A 14,923-nucleotide genomic window follows, 5' to 3' on the forward strand; every position below is an offset into this window, starting at 1 on the left:
GGTCCTTGCTGGAGATGCCAGGGACTCATGTTACCCTGCGTTAGTGGCAGAAATCGGTCACCAGCAGTTTTCCCCTGCTTTTTTCTGCTCAAAGGAAGGTGCTTAACACGTACATTAAAATCACCACTGCAAAGCCCAGCCCAGAGCGCAGCCGTGTCCCGGAATTCCTCCAAACCTTCCCAACAGCGAGCCAAAAACCACTGCTCCGGGTGATACCTGCAGCCAGATGGCTTGTTCTGAAAGAGGAAAAGCCCATCCATTTGAGTCAGGTCAGCAGAGCCACCAGATTGCGTGTGTATATTAATACAGAGAGTTATTTTTTACAGTTAATTAGCACCAGAAATACAACACATCTGGGGCTGGGGAGGATGCTCAGGTTTCTACTCCCTCCGTCTCCCCAGTCCCACAACCCCTGAGCCCCCCCTCTCCCTTGACAGCACAGCCTTTCGGGAGGGGGAAGGTTTGATTCCCCCCCGCCCCCGGGCTGGGGGACAGTCTTGTTCCGGGCACTCGCACCCCCCTCCATGAGAAGCAGGTCGCCAGCTGCTGGCAACGGGGAAGGGGAATTTCTGTACAAGGCCTGCAAAGCTACACCAGCAACGGGCCCAGGAAAACAAAACAGGGGGGGCCTGGGGCAGCCCGAGTACCGATTAAACGATCCCTCCCCTGCTGCGCTAATTAATCGTCGTAACGCTCACGTGAAGCGAGGGCTGGTGCAGTCCCGTTGCACTGATTGGGGGTAAAAGCCCCTGCGGTGGCGAGTCCCGACATGCTGCATGCAAACCTGCCCTCGGGGGCCGCATCCAGCCCCTTCCCCAGCACTGACAACCCGAAGCGCCCGGCTCCTCGCTCGCCGCCGCTGCCGGCGCATGGGTAAACACGAGCACAATGTTTGCCAGGCACACCATCTGCCTGGGGAGCAGCCACGCCGCAGCCATCTGCACTGGCAAGCCGGCTTCGGCGGCCGTGCCGCAGCCACCTGCTCCCAGTCGGAGCCTGGCCCCAAATTCCCGGCCCCGCGCTCCAGCCCAGGATACTTTTCCCGACGTTTCCCGTGGGGACGTGGAGCACAGCAGAGCCCCGGCTTTGCCCCTGAGATGAAAGTCCATCCCAGCCTTGCTCTGGGATGGGCTCCCTGCCCAGCTGAGGGCTCAGATCCCAGTTCCCAGCCCACAAGCGCTGGTCTATACTGGTATCTCTCTTCCCCGTGCCTCGGTATCTATACCCTGGATTTAGAGAGCCCCTGCCAAGGCTGCAGGCTGGGAACCTGCCGTGCAAGTGGGAAAAACGAGGAAAAGCAGCAGCCCAGGAAGCATTTCCACACGCTCCTGCTCGGCACAATCTTCGGTGGAAGGATGCGACCTGCCGGCATCTCCCCGGCGAGGCGAGGAGCCAGCTCTGCCTCTGCACCGCCCTTCACGCCGGGACTGGGCTTCCGAGGTGGTGCAGGCAGCGGGCGTCCCCGGGGGCTGCCGGGACGCAGCGTAGAGGACGGCGGTTCCGGTACAACCAGTCTAACTGCCGCGCCAGGTCACCGTCTGCCACGCGCACGTCTGCAACCTGGAAAACAGCATAAGTAAAGCTGCTGTATTAATGATAAGAAGAATAAGTAACCCGCAGCTTCCTCCTGGCGCTGGTCTGGGGGCTGCTGCATCTCGTCTGTGATGCTCTGGCTTGGGCATCAAAGCGCAGCTTGGCTGGGCAGGAGAAACCCCCCCCCCCCCCTCGCTGCCAGTGGGGTTGAGGAACTTCTTCATTTTGCTTGGGGCTTCTGTGTCCCGGGTCGTACCATTGGGAAGCGAGTGGCTTGATCAGGACGAGAGAGGGCTTGGGAATAGGAGATCCAGGGCTTGAGGCTAACAGGGCTGGAAGAGAAGAGCCGTAGGGTGGTGTCGTGTGGCTGGATATTTAAAAGGGCTGAGCAGAAGTTTAACGTAGCTCTGCAGAACTAGGAGCAGACGGCAAGCGATGGCTTGTGCCTGGGAAAGGGAAAATGCCGGGAAATCACTCACCAGCGATGATGAGACTCCAAGGAAACCTTATTCCTGGGTACAGGGCCTAATCACAGCTCCAGTGTCCCGGTCGGATGGAGCAGAGCAACCCAGTCTACGCCGCTGCCGGTGCTCATGGCTTCATCATGTTGGGGCTGAAGTGGGGGACAGTTGCAGGGACAACGCTCGCGCGGCAGAGCAGAATGATCCCAAAGGCCACGTGGGATGCCTGCAGTGAGGGATGCTTTCGGGTACTGCCACGTCCCCTGGGCTGTGCAGGCAAGGACTCAGAAAGGCATTTCCAGCATCGGCTTCGTACACACAAAGCAGCAAGAGTAGAAGACACCTTCAAAGAAAACACGGAAAACGGGGGAATAAACAACAGGGACATTTCCAAATTTTCAGCGATCCCGAGCAATAAATCGGTAGCCCCAGCGGCAGCCCTTGACACCAGCGTTTGGGGAGATGCCACCATTCGTGGCCCCCATCACCCACAGTCTGTGACTGACCATGTCTCAAAACCCACCAACCGTCCTGACAATTTATTCAGCTATTTAACATACACAGGTTTAGCTCTTTAACGCAAAAAATAAGTCCCGGGGGGGTGAGATCACCCGCCTAAAGTGATGGGGTGAGTCAGTGCCAAGGCAGGAAACCTCCCCAGGACTCACCCCTGCTTCCCTGCTGCAACCTCTCAAACCCGCTCCTGATCTACAGGTTATTAGTGCACGGCTGTGGCGCGACGGGTAAACACGGCTTCGGTTGTTAACGTCGCCCAGAGACAATGCCAGGACCAGCATGGCTTGCTTACACGCCGCTAAAGGAGCGCAGCGGTCCCCAGGTGCCCCCCTCTGCAGGGCACCCCGGCTGTCCAGGCGCAACACCTCGTGCCCCGGCATGGAGCGGCGATAAGGTATTTTCCTTTCTCGGTCTAAAGTCCTCACCGGGGAAACACGGTCGTGACTCCGTCTGCACAACAACGGTGGTGTTATCGGTGCGACGTGCACAAACCCCGCGAGTCAGACCTAAAATAAACACACCCTGGTCTTAAATACTACCTCGCGTTGCACTTATTTGGCTGCTTTCTTCATCTTTGAGGCACGGGCAATACTTACTTTCAGCCAGGAGCGCTGCGGGGGGGTTTCGTTGACTTTGGGCAACAGAAGTCAACTTGTCACACAAGCCTTTGGCGACGCGGCAGCTGGGAGCCACAGCGGGCGCAAGGGTCACCGGGACGGCTGCGGTGTCCCCTGCATTTCCCGGGGCGGCTGCAACGCTCCCGGCCGGAGGCACCGCAGTGGGCAGGAGGCCTGGATGCGGCTCGGGGACTGCTCACACGATGGCAGCATCGCAGCACGCTGCGGCAGGGCCGCAGAGGGGACACGGCCGACGTGCAAGGAGGATGCAGCAGCCATGCAGCGGGGATGCAGCGGGGACAGGCTCCTGCAGCCCTGGCGTGCCTGCCCTCTGCTGCCAGGGAAATGCAGGTCGGCGGGGGATGAAGCCACCAAGGAGACCCCCCCTCAGCCCAGAACATCACCCACGGACTGCAGGGAACAAGCCCCACTCCACTCACCCTGGCTGTAACAAGCTCCGGTGCAGAAGACGACACCCGTTTCACCCTCCCCAGGGACGGGCGATGGCCCAGGACACCCGGCGTGGTCCCCGCAGCACAGGAACAGGCGTCTGCTACAACCGGCAAGCAGCAGAAGCCATGCCAGGACCGGCGTTGCACCCACAGCTCTGCCGCGCTCCCAACTGCCGAAGGGCACCCGGAGCTTTTAAAACCACGGCTGGGGTGGGCGAGCACCCGCACTCCGTCCCTTGCACGCTGCAGGCGAAGGGCAGAAACAAATATTTGCAGGGAAACGCTCCAAGGGCAGCAAACCCCGCCACGGTCTGCACCTAGCTTATCTCTGCCACTCTCAGTAGTTACACTTTAATGCAATGTTTAATTCCCATTAATACTGTATTACAGCTTCAGGTGACAGAGCTATATAGTTAGATGGCTGCTTTTTTTTTTTTTGCGCTCAAACTCTCCCCATTTCAGACTGTGGTGGCTCTTACCTGCTCTGCAGCCGCTCACAAACCCAGAAGGATGTTTCTGTTAAAAAAAAGAAAAGAAAAAAAAAAAAAAAAAAGGCATATCTCCTCATCTCCACCCTCATGATGGTTTTGAAAACCAGAAAAGCATTGCAGGTCTTGTCTGAAATGGTCTTTCTCCACCACCCCCCCCCGTCAGTTGGAGCTGGAGTACCTCGAGTGGCTCCAACTGCAGAGAGCGGATCCGGGGGATGCTTTCCCAGCCCGACCCCGCCGTCCGCTCTCCCCCAGGGATGCCACCACCATCAAACTGTGGCACCAGCCGCCCCGGCTCCGCTGCACCCACAAGCCACGCGCCCGCAGCCCTCGCCTCCAGCACGCCCGTCCTCCGCTTCGCTCCGGCCTGCGAACACAGCCGCAACCCCAAAACAGCGTCAGGCCCCGCTGGAAGTGCTGGCGCAACCCTACGAGTGACAAACACCGTCCGTAAATAATTAATAATAATTTATCCATCCGTAAATTATTAACGATCGTTTATCTAAAGCACAAAAACTTCTCGTTTCTCTGTCCCAGCTGCTTTTCTTGGCATTACATCTTCCGTATCCGAGGGGGACATCTCCTGGCTGTGCCCCCAACATTCCCAAATCTTCGCTTACCTTAAATCCCCATTTTGTACGGATGCACCGACGGCCCCAGCCTCCTGCCAGCGGTGCCGTGTCCAGGTGCAAGCGCTCGGCCGGCAGCGGGTTGTGGGAAAGAGCCAGTCCAAGGATGCAGCCTTCTCCTGCATCCCACCTGCACCCCCCCCCCATCACCCCGGGGACCCCCGATTCACACGGCAGCCAGGGCAGGGGTGACATTCACCCTGCCCTGCGCACCCGGGTGGCTTGTGCCCGGTGCCACGACAGCGATGCCCACGTGCCACCGCCGGTGTCAGCCCAGGATCTCCATCAGGCAAGCAATTAAATCACGTGGAGTTCATCTGTACTTTAAAATAAGCTTTATTTAGATCTTTTATAATTTTATATTTGCATCCATGCCTTCAAGGATTCTCCCCCACTCACGTGGGGAAAAGTTAAATCTAATGTTACCCATAATTCATATGCTATTTATCGAAGTTCTCTTAAATAAATCATCCTCTTAGTAATTTTTAGAATTATTTCCTAATTTACAAAAAAGCTGAAATGCAAAGGAAACTACTCGATAACAAGGAGATTGCTCATCTGTTCCGGTGGCTTATAGTTTAAATTATAAAAACGCAAGGAGAACAAAAAAACAAAAACAAAAAACAAAAACCAAACCGAAACAAACCCCCCAACAAAACGTATAAAAACGTTTCTCTGCAGAGAAAGATGGCACGGGGTAATCCCTGCCCTGCCACCCCCCGGGGCCTCTCCGCATCATCCCGTTAGCAGGAATACACAGCGCAAGGGCATCGGCGGTTTAGTTCGGTGATTTAAGACAAAATACCCCTTTTTCAACCAGGGCGCGCGTATCGGAATTAAGAAAAATAATACACTATTACAGCATCATTAAATAAATCTTAATACATTTTTAAGAGCTTAAAATTATATCGTAAGCATTAAAGCATAAGGTACTTATCTTGGCATAAGCAGAGCGCGGTGCGTGTTAGTGGAGAGGGGAAGCGGCCGCCGCACCGGGGGGGTGGTTTTGGGGCATTTCCAGGGGATTTGGAAGCACAAGCTCCACCTGCGCTTAAAAATCGCCCCGGTGCCAGAAAAACCTCCCCGGCGGGGACTCGTACCGATTTCCCTGCCCCCCCCCCCCCCGACAGCAATAACACCCCAAATGGGAGCGGGGTGGCCGGCCCCGGCCGGGCGACGTCTCGGGATACGGGGATATCTCAGGATATCGCCTTTCCCCTCCTCCCAGCTCATGCCGGATCCCCCAAATTTTACTCCAAGCAAAGGGCGAGCCCCCTAAATGCGGGGAAAAAACGCGGGCAAAGCTCCCACCAGCTTCCCACCCCCCACCCCCCACCCCCCCGGTCTGATTTCCCAGCAATTATTTAGGTTTGTGTTTTCCAAGGCGTTAAGTGCTCCTGCGGCATTCTGCAGCCGCCGGGCCGAGGGAGCCCGGGGCGGGGGTCCGGGGCAGGGGTCCGGGGCTCCGGGCCCCCCCCGCCGGCCGGCAGCAGCTTCCCAGGACAGTACAGTACAAACACACCCTTCCTCCTCCCCGCCCCATCCCAACCGACGTGGAAAAATATAAAAATCCCAAAACTTCTGCAATAATTTAGTTAGAATAGCTCCTCTGGGTTTGTGCAAATAAATTAAAACAACTAAAAAGGAACGTTAAAACACTTATTTCCAGACTGGCAGGCGTCACAACCAGCCCGTGTCGCCTCCGCGGGGTTTGGCCAGGAAGACATCACAGCGAACGAGATTTTTTTTTTTTCTTTTTTTCCTTTTTTTTTTTTTTGCGTGTGTGTGTTTTCTCTCGAAGGTCCCTCAGCTGGGCAGGTCCTTCGTCCCCGAGCGAGGACATCCCGCGGGCCGGGCTCCGGAAAACAGCGGTTTCGGACAAGAGACGTCACAAGCACAAAGTGCACAATATTTCTGGTATTTACAGAGACACAGCAGTCCTTCAAGTTTCAAGTTTCGTCAAAAGAAGGAGGAAAGAAAACAAAAAAACAACCAACAAAAAAAAAAACAAAGCCAACCCAAACCGACAAACTGAAGCGACATCAAAGGAGTTACCGGTATGGGGGAAAAAAAAAAACCAAACACAAAAAAAGGGTAAAAACTGAAGTTACGACACAGCTGCATCGCTCCCAAGACAACAGGTAACACGTCCACAGGCGGGGTTGGGGTGGGAGTATGTACACGGGCGACGGCGAGGCCGGGGAGAAGCTCCCGGCGCTCACCCGGCGCCGGGGGGTCACCAGTCCGCGTCCTCCTCGATGTAGTAGTCAGGGGCCGTACCGTCGAAGAGGCCGGGGTCGAGGGACTTGCGCTGCTTCCCCCGGGCGAACACCCTGGAGATGGAGCCGAAGCCCATCTTCTCTTTCTTCTTTTTCCGTTTTTGGTCTTCCAGGTCCTCTAGAGACTGCGGGGGGGAGAGGACACGAGCTTGGCCACCGAGCTTTTCATTCAACCCCCCCCAGCCCCACGCCGGGGACGACGGACCACAGGGTCCAGGTCCCGAAAAATATTCGGGTCCAGGTCCGAAGCAATGTTGAGGGATTTTGGCTTCCGAATTCAACCAGCTCAGGATTTCAGCTCCAGGTAACGTAAGGATGGTCAGAGCAAGGGTCTGTCCACGGCGTGCTTGAATACCCCGCCGTTTTAGGGTCAAATACAGAAGAATAATCTGATCTAGGCTCTGCCTTACAAAACTCGAGACCGCGATGGGCCCCAAGCACAGCAACCACCTACGGCACTACCTGGATTTTGGGGCAAATCGTGGCAATCTGAGACATCCCAGACTTAGAATTCAGGATGGCTTCCGTTTTTGTTTTTTTTTTTTTGTTTTTTTTTTTTTAAAAAAAAACCCAAATCAGTGTCTTTGAGCCCCCTCAAATCACTCACTAGCACAGGACCGGGTCTCACGAACAGGATTTAAACAGGGCTTTGTGCCCTACCTGTACGATTGGGTTGTGCAAGTTCTTCTGTACCGGTCCAGGACTGTCCCCCTGCGGCAGAAGGAGACGGATCCAATTGCATCAGCCCCAACAGAGCCCGGGACCCCCCAGACCACCCCAGCAAAAAGCAGCTCGTCCGGGTGGCTGCATCACTGTGGGGCTGGGACAAACCCCAGGAAAGCAGCTCTCCAGGTCAACAAACCTCCAACCCGTACCCTACCCCAAAAACGAGATCATTTTTGGAAGCGGAGGACCCACAGCATCCCCAGCCGCACACAGCGGGGAAACAAGCCCCCCGTCAAAGCAAGCCCCCCATCACACAGCGCCTTACGTTGCAGAGCGAGTGCGTTCGATGCCGGGGCGAGTTGATGTCGCTCGGTGTGGACGACCGGTCGCCCTCGGCCGCAGAGGCGTCGGAGATGATGGACGGCTGCCGGGAATGACAGGGACTCACTCTGACCGCTGGAAGGCAGGGGGGGGGCACCGGGGAGTTAACATCACGCCAGCAAACCTGACCCCACGCAAAGCCTCTGATGCGCTTCCAAAAAACCTATTTTTGGGGTGGTTTTGCCCTTTTGTTTTCTTCTATGGGGGAATAAGGCAGCTCCTCAAAATGGGTTTGGCCCTGCGCCCTGATCCTTGGGGGGGGGGGGGGGGGCTCAGGCTCACCTTGCCGGTCCGCCGAGTGCTGGGGGTGCGAGTGGTAGAGGGTCTGCTGGCTCTGCCGGATGGCGGCCGTCAGCGGGAGGTCGGCCTGCATCACCCACTCCTGGTTGCCGTTCAGCACCGTCTCGCCCGGCATGGCCAAGGAATGGCGCTTGGGGACGTCCTTGGTCAGCGTGGCGAGGGACTGCTTGGCCTGGGGGAAGGACACCGAGGTGGTGGTGGTGGTGGTGGGGAAAAACCGTATGAACATCTCCCGGAGCAGCAGAACCGGCAGCAACACACCGCACCAAACCCACCCTCCCCCTTTGCAAGTAAATACCCAAATTGCGTTGCTCCCTGCACCGAGGATATCCAGCTCCTTTTTAGCGATGGATTTTTTTCCTGCCAGTATTGCAATAATGCAGCAACTGCAGCAAACGCGTGCACGCAACAACTGCAGCAAACACTTAAATGCAATACTGCAATAAGTATTTAACTTCAGCAAAACCCGCCGGGGTGTTTCAAGCACTCGAGCTGCTGAGCCGAGCGCCTGCAGCAGCGGCGCAGGGCTGACCCTCGAGTCGTGCCCGCTGTGTTATCGAGCTCACCATGGCCAGCTCGGCCTCCAGCTCCTTCATGCGGTTGTCTTTCAGGTCGAGCTGGGAGCGGAGGGCACTGGCGTGGTCCGTCGCCTCCTTGGCTTGCCGTCGCAGCTCCCACTTCTCCCGCTCCAGGAGGTCCTTCTCCTTCGCCAGGGCTTTCACCGCGTCCTCGCTCTCCTGCCGGGACACGGGGCGGCCATCAGGAAGGGGAAACCCACGCGCTACTACAAACCCCTCTCCCACGACCCCCCTCGGGGACCACCCGACTGCTGCAGTGCCAAAGGGCAAGCGGTACCTTTGGGTGTCACGAGAGCCCTGTGCCAGCAGGGACGGCAGCGGGGAGCTGCGGGATGCGGACCGTCCCCCGAAAAGGGATGCCCGCCGTGCACCTGGTTAAAATTCCATCGAATTTCCCAGGTCTGGCTCGCTGGCCCAATTTCCTCCAGTATTTATTTATCCTTAACCTGCTGCGGTCCAGCCCTCGCAGCAGGGGAGCGTCTGCCCGGTTGCAAGAGGCCGGCTGGGGCTTTGGTGGGTTTTTGCTCGATTGCAAACCGGGTTTCGCGCTCACGCCGCTGCCATCCCCCCCGTGCCACGAGACCACGGTGCTGGGCTCCCGCACTCACTTTCCTGTGCTGCTCGTAGTTCCTGATGAAGTCGCGGAGCTGCTCCTCGCGGCTCTCCAGCGTGGCGTACAGCTGCTGCATCTGGCTCACCAGGTCCGTCTTCTCCACCTTCAAGCGCTTGCGGTCGGCTTTCATGGCTGCGGGAGAGACGATGGCTCAAGCACTGGGGGCACGGCAGCCCCCTCGCCTCCGCCGCGGCAAAATTTTCCTTTTCAAGGAAAAAGCAGCAAAATTGCGACCCCAGGGGCTGGGCTGCGAGCAGACGCCCAATTCGTTCCCGTTGCTGCACCCCCTGCATGCACCCAGCAGCCCCCCGAAACGCCCAGCGCATCTCCGCCGCGGCTCCTACTCATCGCCCACCCTCCACGGGGCAGCTCGGCCCCCAGAAAAGGAGATTCGGGAGCGAAACCGCTGCCGCAGCCTCAGGGCCTGGCGCAGGAAAACCTGCTGCTCCCTTTCCAGGATAAATAAACCACAACCGGTTTATTTTTAGCAGCTCGGCGGATTCCTGCAGCGCTCCCATGAGCCCGAGGCACGGCTCCCCGAGCGTCCCCTTCCAGCTCAATGATGCTGCACAGGGATGGGGGGACAGAGGGGGAGGCTGGGTGGGTGGGGGCACCACGGGATGCGATGGGGGCGTTTCGCCAGCCCCGAGGTGAAACCAAAGACCTTTGTGTTTTCCCTCTCCCACACACCAGCGAGGGATGCTCGCTGACCACCGATACAGGGACGGCTTGCTGGGAGACTGGCAAAACCGGGGAGGATTACAGAAATGCCACGTAGGACAAGGGACTTCAGTAATTTCTGCGCGTTAAGCGCCTTGCCCAGCCCCGAACCTGGTCCTTGGCACTGCTGCAGAAATGCCCTGCGGCTCCCTGCGCCAGATACACCCCACCAAAATAATACCCAGTTTAGGAATCAGAATACAAACATTGCTTTTCGTTGTAGGAACGACTTTGCATGCTTTTCCACCCTGAGGAAGCGCTGCTCTCGAGGGAGCGAGATAGTGTGAAACACCCTCTGCCCCTCCAATGCTCCCTGCACTCACTGCGTTGCAAGCAGCCGAGCCTTGCAAGCCGTCCCTCTATATTAAAAAAAAATCCTAAAACCAACCCCAAAGCCACCAAGAGCTGTCTGTATTACAAAAGCCGCTAGAAGACGATAGCCCCACCATGAGTGGGACCCGCCTCCACGCACACGCACGGGCCCAACCTATTTCTGTTAGATTCAAGAAATCCACGACGAGCGTTTCAGCCCACACTGCGTTTCCTACCCTCCACCCCCCCATAACGAGCCACTTCTTCTGGGGGCTTAAACTGCACCGTAGCGTGCTCCGGGATCCTCCTGGTGAGACGCATGTGGGATAAAGACCTGACTGAGGAACACAAGAAAACCATTACCACGGCACGCTTAAAAGGAAAATCATTTCCTTCGTGCAATTAGCACCTTCGGTACCCTTGGCTTCATGCCTCCGCCTTCTCCCAGCACAGGAAAGCTCGTGCTGGGGAGCTCCGCTCCCACCCTCCTACGGCTGGGGACCCTCGTCCCCCCCCCCCCCCCCAGCTGCTTTCTGTTAAATACTCAATAAAAGCATTTCCACCTGCGTGTAAGGAGGGACAGCGTTATTATTAGATACACACTGCAGACCTCAGGCAGAATAATCCGCTAAGGGGATATCACCCAGCACCGCGTACAGCATACCACCGTAATGCACCCAAATAGCCCCCTACAGAGGAGCAGCACCTCTGCTCAGCCAGCTCTATATAACACGTTTCAACCACCTCCTGCATCCCACCCGAGCTCGTTACAACCGCCGGCTCGAGGAGGGGTTTACTCGGGTGGGAACTTATTTCTGTGCACAGGTATTACTGCGCGTGCGTGCTGGGAAGATGCATAATAAAACACGTGCTTGGGATGGAGCCAGTAAGGAAGGGAGAGGGCTTGCAGGTTAGCGGACAAAAAGGTGGGGGGGGGGGGAAAAATCAGACCAAATAGCGGAAGAAGAGGGAGATGTTTGGGACAACAGAGATTTTTTACCTGTTAAAACCCAGGAGATGAAACTCTTCGGACCAACTACTCTGCCATTAAGCATCGGAGGTTAATCAAACCCCAGAAAAACAACAAACCAGCTAAGAAATGCCACAACAATTCACGTTGTCCCGTGATAGGGAGCACTTGTGATTCTTCCTTGCTCACTTCCATGAATGTGGCTCCTCCTGGGACAACTCAGCCCCTTCCAACACCGGGACTTCCCTCACTTTTTTTCCAGCTTGGGAAATTACTACAGAAACCCTCTAAAAGTAATCGCAACCGGACCACACCTAAGTTTTTAAAAAAGCACTTTCCCGTCGCCTGTCTGTGTTTAACAACAACCTTCCCCCTGCCCAGTTATTTCACATGAACTGAAAACTTGCTGAAAAAGAAAAATTAATGATAAGTTGGCCGAGCCACACTGGGGTGAGATCCAGACCCCACAGAAGCGGGTACCCAGAGTTACCGACTGCGCTGGCCGTGACTCAAGGACACGTGAAGCGCAGCCATCGCTGATTTGGGTTTTAGAGGGGGAATTTTTGGGCCTCATAGCCCTTCCCAGGCAGGGTCAGTCTCAGCCCCATCCCCGTAGGATAACGCACTGCTGAAAACCCCTCTGCTTTCAAGCTCTTGAACACTTTGCGACACACATATATATTTTTAATTTCCTCGAGGATACTGAGAGGCTCTTACAGAAGTTTAAGTCACATTTGCACTCTCCGAAGCAGGAGGCGACAAAAGGCTCCTAATGAATTTAATTAAATAGCGGGTCCCCTGTAGCATACAACCTGCTTTAATTAGTGGCAGCGTTCAGAGTCCTTAAAGATTTATGGAAAACACTCCATCGCTTGCCAAAAAAAAAAAAAAAAAAGAAAGAAATGCTCAGAAGTACTATTAGGAGAAGAGTACATACCATCTCCCAAGGTTGAATATTTACCAATATTCACGCCAACCAGTACTGCAAGAAGATGATGGACTTGGGGTATTGCAAGAGCAGGTTTTTTCCTGTTAACCCAATAGGACAATTTACCATTTGTTTCAGTTCATATCTGAGAGATTTGCTAAAATTAATGCACTTTTTTTCCTCCTCTATTACCACTGCTCTCCCTCCTCCAAAACCGATTAGCTCCTAAGCTTAAAGACGATTTATCAGTCATTTGAGGACTTGATTCCAAACCCAATTAATAGGAAATTAATTGAAAGAGGCAGGAGAAAAATAAAAAGTTATGCAGAAGTGAGCAGCTAGGGCTGCCAGCAATTCCTGGACCACACATCGCTCGCTGTGGCAGCTTAATACATCCTTAGCAAACAAGCCCAGCTAATTACTCAGTCAGGGAAAACGAGCCATTGCGATCCACGGCGCGACGGCAGGGGCAGCCAAGGAGGAATAAAGCAGGTTTTCAATGGCCATCGGGGCCATCCGAAGAGGTGAAATGGCTTTTTTTCTTTAATCTGATGATCCAGGGCCAGGTTTCTGTATCCCAACCCCCCCAGGAATATCTAAATAAACTCTCCTACAGCCTACCTGCACGGTGGGCTCTGGCAAAACCTCCGACCTGTTCATAAACCCATAAACAAGAGCAGCAAGAAATCCTAAACCCTTACCACGAGCAGAAAGTATTCATCTCGCGCAGCTTACTTGCATTATTTATTTTTCCCTCCCACCCAAAGCGCATGGCAGAAATAGAGGGGGAACCCCCCCCCCCCCCCCGGGACTCGGCAGCTCAGCACCAGCACCCGGCAGCAAGCGATGGGAAGGACGGCTTGGGAACGGCGGTGTGAATCCCCCCCTCCCCAGCTCTCGCCATCACTCCCCACCCCCCCTGCCTGCACCGTTAATCCTGCAGGAGGGTCAGCTTGCGCTCCCGTCACTTGAGCTTCCACCTCCTGCCACACGATCCGTCCCCCGAGCATCGCTTCTTCGGGAGAAGGATGACGGACGCAGGGCGGTCACGGGACCCGCTCCGCGCTGGGCTCCTCTCGCAGCCAAACCTATTAAAAATCCCTCCCCAGCGCCTTCTCTTTCCAGCTTTACCTAACGAGCTGGCATCTAATCGCTCCGATGCACCAACCTGAGGGGCACAGCCTTGCCCAGGGCAGCAGCACGGCTCAAACCTCCCAGTGGTGCCACAACCGAAGGTGCCACCACCCCATGGCCCCTGTCCGGCCTCAGCACCTGACAACTTCTGGATGGGAATTAGCTACCGCATGCTAAAACCAGGCATTTTCCCCCCTAAAATGGGGGCTGCTGTAAGTACCATTCCCCCCCCCTTTGAAACTAATAATATCAAATTAAGGGAAAATGAGGTGATGGTGGTCGCACCATCTAGCCCAGGTTTGCTTGGAGGGCATACAGATAATTAGTTTGACTACCTTAGTAATGCGATATTAGATGAAAAACGACTATGTTTGGACCATAGAAATAGCATCTCTGCCTGGCTTCCCGGCTCCCGGGGTGAAGCGGCAGAACCCAAACACAAGCCAGGGCACTGGCAGCAGACGCAGCCCACCTCTGACCCTCCCGAAGAGCAGCTCTCCCTCCGGCTCCCGTCCGCTTGCGAGTACTTCTCTCGCCCCGTGCAATGTGGATTTTCATGCCAGGAATGGAATTGGAGCTGACTTTATCACTTATTGAATCGTACACTTATTTTCTAACGCTGGGAAAGGCGTCCTCGGGGGGCATCGCTCAAGCCTCGTTGATGCCCCATGCGAGAGGAACACGTAAACCCATCCTGTCCCATTAACATTCACTTAATTTCTCCTGTTTCTCCATCCCAACCATGAAATTCAATATTGTCACCATGACTAACCCATAAAATCGGTCAGCCCTGCGCAGGAACTGCAGCGCCACTCCTTGCTTTGTAATTAAATAGGCGGGCGCGCTCCCCGGGCGCAGCCGTCACCATCTGCAGAGAAGATCTTGCCGTTGAAGACGTCAACGTTACGCGGCGTCGGGCAGAGCCAGCACTCGCTCCTGGGCATGCGGAGGTACGGCGCAGGCAGGAAATTCGAATGTAATGTTGAATTTCAGGAAATAATTAGAGGAGGCATTTGCCTTGGGGGAATTTACCTGGAAACACCCTGCTACGAGGCCAAGGGCTTTCCAAACCAGCCTCCCCCACGGTCACGACAAGGTGGTCAATGACTTCTGCTGCGAGTTTAAGGTGGGTCTTCAAAGGAGCACAGCGGGTTTTCTGTACAGAGCCCCGTGTCCCTTTGGTGAAGAGGGCTTCCTTGGCCGGGTCCGTGGCTGGGACACCCATCTGCCGGGACGCCCATCCGCCGGGACGCCCATCCGCCCGTTTCTTTGCTACCCACCCCCTTGCTGCAGCCAGCCGGGGATGCTGAGGGTTTCTGCAGGAGGCTTGTCCTAGCTTAAGT

At 55.7% G+C, this 14,923-nt stretch overlaps 1 protein-coding gene across 4 annotated transcripts in view; it reads right to left on the reverse strand.

Moving 5' to 3' along the window:
* Window positions 1-6,064: 6,064 nt before the first annotated feature.
* Window positions 6,065-14,923, reverse strand: part of KAZN (kazrin, periplakin interacting protein) — a 246,363-nt gene continuing 237,504 nt past the window's right edge. For all 4 annotated transcript variants that reach the window (XM_076355910.1, XM_076355909.1, XM_076355912.1 and 1 more), the window contains 6 exons: window positions 9,512-9,648; window positions 8,892-9,062; window positions 8,308-8,497; window positions 7,970-8,100; window positions 7,639-7,689; window positions 6,065-7,103 (listed from right to left, as the gene is read on the reverse strand). In XM_076355910.1, the coding sequence (XP_076212025.1) occupies window positions 6,936-7,103; window positions 7,639-7,689; window positions 7,970-8,100; window positions 8,308-8,497; window positions 8,892-9,062; window positions 9,512-9,648 (848 nt within the window). In that variant the 3' untranslated portion in view covers window positions 6,065-6,935. The remainder of the gene's footprint in view (window positions 7,104-7,638; window positions 7,690-7,969; window positions 8,101-8,307; window positions 8,498-8,891; window positions 9,063-9,511; window positions 9,649-14,923) is intronic.

This window comes from Aptenodytes patagonicus, chromosome 19 (genome assembly GCF_965638725.1).
Source record: "Aptenodytes patagonicus chromosome 19, bAptPat1.pri.cur, whole genome shotgun sequence".
NCBI lineage: Eukaryota > Metazoa > Chordata > Aves > Sphenisciformes > Spheniscidae > Aptenodytes > Aptenodytes patagonicus.